Source organism: Mus caroli, chromosome 11 (genome assembly GCF_900094665.2).
Source record: "Mus caroli chromosome 11, CAROLI_EIJ_v1.1, whole genome shotgun sequence".
Classification (NCBI taxonomy): Eukaryota; Metazoa; Chordata; class Mammalia; order Rodentia; family Muridae; genus Mus; species Mus caroli.
In genome coordinates this window covers 91,010,037-91,015,281 of record NC_034580.1, presented here as the reverse complement: position 1 = coordinate 91,015,281, position 5,245 = coordinate 91,010,037, and the positions used below count along the sequence as shown (strand labels likewise).

Sequence of the window (5,245 nt, the reverse complement as noted above, 5' to 3'; positions counted from 1 at the left end):
TAGCCAGACTCCAAGCTCTCTTCCCACCCAAGGATTAGACCTGGGCTGTGTAATGTTGGTCTCTGCTTTTCTGACATCCTGCCCTCTACCTTGCATGGCTGAGGAAGCTACCTATTACTGCTAACTCGTTTATTGAGACCTACTGTGTGCTAGGCATGGGATACAGAGTGTAAAGCTTTGCTGTAGGGACAAGGGAGAGCTGGGTCAGTCCAGCTTGTGAGGAGGCAGCAGTGCTTCGTGTGTCGTTGCTACCAGATGCCAAGAGTGAGTCCTGGGAGAAATGCAGAGTTTGACGAGGGCCTGGCAGGAAATACCCGAGTTGAAGACAAAAGACCAGGACTGTTGGCTGAAGCTCCTCAGCTGTGATGTTCTGGGGAGAGATGGGTGGCAGAGTGCTACACGTTGCTGGTGGTTAGGGGAATCTCATCTTCCTCTCCACTCCGGAGGCTTTCTCTGGTCACTGCTCCGGGTCGTGACCTCTGTTTACTTGCTGCCCGTCTGCAGGTTCCTAAAGCAGTGAAATCACAGGTTTACCTGCCACATCTCCACAAAGAGGGCACTGGTCATCTAAAGCCCCTTCCTGGGGACATGGAGCTGCCACTGACCAGGAAAACGGCTTCTGTCACTAGCTCACTGTGTGGCTTAGGACAAATTACTTTCCACCCCTGGAAAATGATGTCTCTAAGCAACCAGTCCACCCCGTGCATGTAGATTATTCATCTCAAGTTAGTAATTGGGGTGAGTTCCAGAGGACCTCAGATACCTTGAAAAGTCTCCCGAAAACAATTCATTCCTGTCTTTCTTTCTTCCCAATAGCCAGTGTTTTATTAGAAGAGACAGGGAGGGGCAAGAAGTCAGCACAACAGAGAAACAGCATGGCACTCAGGGTGCCCTGCTTCTGCTCACTATTGGCAACCACTGCCCTTGCTCTGATTCACTGGCTCTGTGCCCCTCCCCAAGCCTGAATCATTTCTTTTCATGCCTGGCTTTAGGAACCACTTACGGGAATAACTCCTGCTTGTGTGTTTGCATATGTGTGTTGGGGTGGAGGATGTTAGTGGCTCAGGGTATCACCTCTCCCATGGGGCTGCTTACTTAATGATAGTTGTTGAAGCCTAAGAATCTCTTTAAGACTAAATTCCCGACCCAGGGATCAACATCTTATTCTGTGGCTCCACTGAACCTAGAGGGCATAGGCTAGGAAAGGTACAACTTTAAGATCATTGGGGTTGGCAGGATGGCTCAGCCAACATGTCTGACCACCTGAGTTGGGTCTCTGGCATGTGGGAAAGAAGAAAACCAACCCTTGACCTCCACACACATACTGTAGCATATATAAACATACACAAATAAATAATCAAAAGGCTATTAGGAGCCTCTTCCCCTCCCTGAACCTCAGCTCTTACCTCCCATGGCCCCTTCTGCTGGATAGACTACTATAGGAGCCTCTTCTATCTGACCGCAGTAGGACATCCGGTTGTTTTCCCATGATGCCCTTACCACCCTTTAGATGCCCATGCCTACCTTCTATGGACAAACCTCTTGTGCCAAGGAGGTCCTGCACTATACGTCCCAGCTGATACCCTGGTGGGGGAGAAAGAAGAGGTGAAGAGAAACAGTGAAAGAAAGGGTAGTGGGGGCAGTGCGGGGGGGGGGGGGGCGGGGCTTGCAAATGCAGCCCTTCTCACTGCGGGACATGAGAGATGCCCTAGAGCCCTTCATTCTTCCATGTTTTACACATTGGCTGGCCCTCTTGCTAGTCCTTTCACCAGTATTCCCATGCTCAGAAACTAGGCTAAGTATTAAGGACACAGAGTGACCCAAACATGCGTCTTCCTGTAGGGAGTTTCCAGGCTGGGAACGACAGGCACACACGTGACACAGCAGGCCTGCCTGCACTGCAGTGTGCCAAGGACAGCATCCTTCCCAGTCCATGGAGGCAAGCTGTCTGCTAGGGTAGGCAATCTCACTCCAGCTGCTATGGAGTGGGCAGTGAAATCAGTAACGGCCCCAAAGGGCATGACCTGATTCCCGTGGCACTCAGGAGTGGTCGGAAGAGACTGGCAGCTTCTGTGTTGTTTCCTTTGAGACAGGTACTTGCTTTGTAGTTCAGGATAGCCACAGGTAATCCCTCTGCCTCAGCCTCCCAAGAGCTGGGATTAGAGGTGTGGGCTACCACACCCAACCTTCCCTTTGTGATTCTCTTTCTTATGAAGGGTTTAAGCAGAATAAAGCCTACCTCGGTTTGCAGTTCTTACATCCTCAGGGGGCCAAGGGCTGAAGCTCTGAGCTCTCTTATCTTCCTGGTTGATTCATTTTCTTAGCTCTGGTAATTCTACAGCTCTGGCCCCGGCTCCTACCCCTGCAGGCACTCCCTAGGCATGCGCATCCCACCCTCTGGGGAACAACCTGAAAGCCCAGTCTTCTGGTCAAGTCACAGCAGCTCTCCAGTGGTACAGCAGTGCTGGCCAGGCATGTCCCCAGCCTGTGTCCCCAGCTGAAGGTCACTGTTTAGTCCAGGGTTGTCAATACTAGCACATGGTATGTTTGTATGTCTGTGTGAGTAGATGTGTGTATGTATATATGTATGTATGTATGTATGTATGTATGTGTGGTGTAGCATATGTGTGTATATGCCTGTATGAGTGTATTTGTAGGTGTGTGTGTGTGTATGTGTGTGTGTGTGTGAGCCAGAGGTGGACACTGATTGTCTTTCTGAATCACTGTCCACTTTGGTTTTTGAGGCAGAGCCTCTCACTGAGCCTGAAGCTCACCATTTGGTTTGACTGGTTGACCCCCAAGTCCCAAGTATCGCCCCGCCTTTCGTTCCCCAGTGCTGGAGTTACAGGTGCACTGCCTAGCTTTTCATGTGGGTGTTGGCTGCTGAGTTCAGCTGCACATGTTTGAGTTGAGCCATCTCCCTGATCCCTTTTTTTTTTTTTAAAGGCAGGATCTCATGTAGGCCTCAAACTCACTGTGTAGCCGACAATGAGCTTGAACTTATCTTGTGTCTACCTCCCGAGTGTCAGGACTACTGTCATGTGCCACTGTGTCGCACTTATGTTCTATATTTTGACCTTTCCCCCACTAGTGGTCTTAGGTTTTGCTGCTATGATCAACTCAGCAATGAGCCTCATGGTGCAACATCTCAGGGCTCACGTGACATCCTCCCACAAACTTGAGATTTCCTGATGTGAAACTATTGGTGAAAAGGTGCATACATTTCCACCTCTGATGGATGCAGCCAGTGTGCTCCAAATGGACAGAGCGCGTGCTCGTACTGAGCGTGGCTCCGCGCAGGACAATGGTGTGGAAGAAAAAAAAAATGCAACCTAAGAGAAACAGCTTTGTCCAGTTGACTCATCTCCATCTCTGGGACAGCTTCCTTGTTTCAGAACGCTTGATGATCGTGATCTGCACAGAACTGGCTGGAAAGCCTGTCTCGTTCATATCTCAGTGCCGCTGTCCAGCCTCAGAGCACTCTCTCCCGTCTCTCTGATGTGGAACCAGGGTGCAAACCATCAGCCCCTCATCTACTGGATAGCCCCTATACCTGTTGCCATTGGCACTCCCTAGAGCATCCTGCTTGATTGACAACTGATAGACAGTGTACCTCACTATCCCATGAGCACCCTCTCCTGGGTATTGCAGAAGCCACTCTGAGCCACGCTCACAGCCTTTGTCACTCACCTCCCACCCGCTTCCCCATCAGACCATAGAACTGGCGAGTCCTGCTTCTCTTCAACTCCTGAAGCTGAAGTTCAATGCTGGGGATGGGGATTCCCTGGAGAAGCAGAGAGCTAGCGTTAGAGTGTGGTGCTGATGAGGAAAGGGGGAGGGGTGGGTAACCATCTCTACAGCCTGGCGCCAGGCTCTTCTTCACGGTTTACCCCAAATAGCACATTGTACTAATGATGATGGAAATCTGTGTTCCTGGCACTGCCCTAAGGACCTTTAATTTAGGTAACATCAATTCTCAGCCAAACCTCATGAAAATAGTGCCTAATACTATTACTGTCACCATCTAACAGATGAAGACATACAGGTGCGTGGAGATGAAATATGTCCAGAAGTAGTGTAGCTGAGAAATGGAGTCACAACTTGACTCTGAGCCATCTAGATCAAAGGGCAAGCTCTCAAGCACACTCCGGTCAAAATTTCAATATTAACTATTATTAGACTATGGAGCTGGATATGGTGGCATGAGGCAGGAACACTGGGAGTACAAAGTTAGTCCCAGCCACATTGCCAAAACATTACTACCATCACTAACACACACACACACACACACACAAAGTGGAGGCAGGAGGATTGGCACAAACCAGATGTTAGACTAGTCTATATATAGCTCCAGACCAGCTAGGGATATTGAGTAAGACTGTCTCAATAAGAGAACATGTGATCCCCTGTTTGTTTTACATACATGGAAACTAAGGTTGCCCTTAACTAGGGTAGCACAGGAGAAGCTGAAGCTGGATCTAAAATGGTCTTTTCCATCTTGAGAAAGATCAACAAGGATCAGAATCTGGCTGCCCCTTAATATGTCGGAACTACCAGAGCTAAGGGCTGTTCTATTCTCTTCCCCCACCCTCCCAGATTTAGCCTCCCCAGAGCTGGGCATCCTGTGAGGAGCTGTTGTCCTCGGAAACGCCATTTTAATCCTCTAGCTTAGCCCAATTAGCATGACCCTTCCCCAACAGCTGTGGATCCGCTTCTCTGTCCCCCCACCCCCTCTGCAACTTTGGCCAAAGCCTTCTCCTTTGACCTTAAGTCTCTGAGGCATCATCTCTGAACTGAGACTGGCAGGAACCACCTTTTCCAACAAGGCTGAAGATAGGCCACAGCCTCGAGTGAGTCTGGGAACTGGGGACAGATCAGGGACTCTCCTTAGGGCCTGGGCAGGATCTCAGGGCTCCAGGGATCCAGCTGTATGTCATGGAAAGCCCGTGTGTTGTCTGGGGTTGATCGCACCCTGTTCTCATGATAGGGAGAGTCTGTCTTGGCCTAATTCAGTCTCCCAATCTGTCTCCTCCCTAAGACGTCAGTGGCTGGGGCAGCTGTCGCCAGCTGGAGTCGCCCAGCCTAGCCAGAAACCAGAGAAAAGTCTCTTTGGAGATTTAGGCCCATCTTCGAACGGCTCATGAAAACCACTTTGCCTTAACAAAGTGCATGTTGGAAAGAGTGGTCTTTTACGAATGAAATAAAGCAGACCCTTCTACTTGCTAGGTTTCTGCGGGGGGTGGGG

General features: G+C 50.0%; 1 protein-coding gene across 1 annotated transcript in view; it reads right to left on the bottom strand.

Moving 5' to 3' along the window:
- The window catches only part of Tac4 (tachykinin 4), a 7,684-nt gene continuing 2,439 nt past the window's right edge, over positions 1-5,245 (bottom strand). The window contains exons 2-4 of the mRNA XM_021178441.2: positions 3,691-3,784; positions 1,525-1,584; positions 1-508 (exon numbers count right to left, since the gene is read on the bottom strand). Of these exons, the coding sequence (XP_021034100.1) occupies positions 396-508; positions 1,525-1,584; positions 3,691-3,784 (267 nt within the window). The 3' untranslated portion in view covers positions 1-395. The remainder of the gene's footprint in view (positions 509-1,524; positions 1,585-3,690; positions 3,785-5,245) is intronic.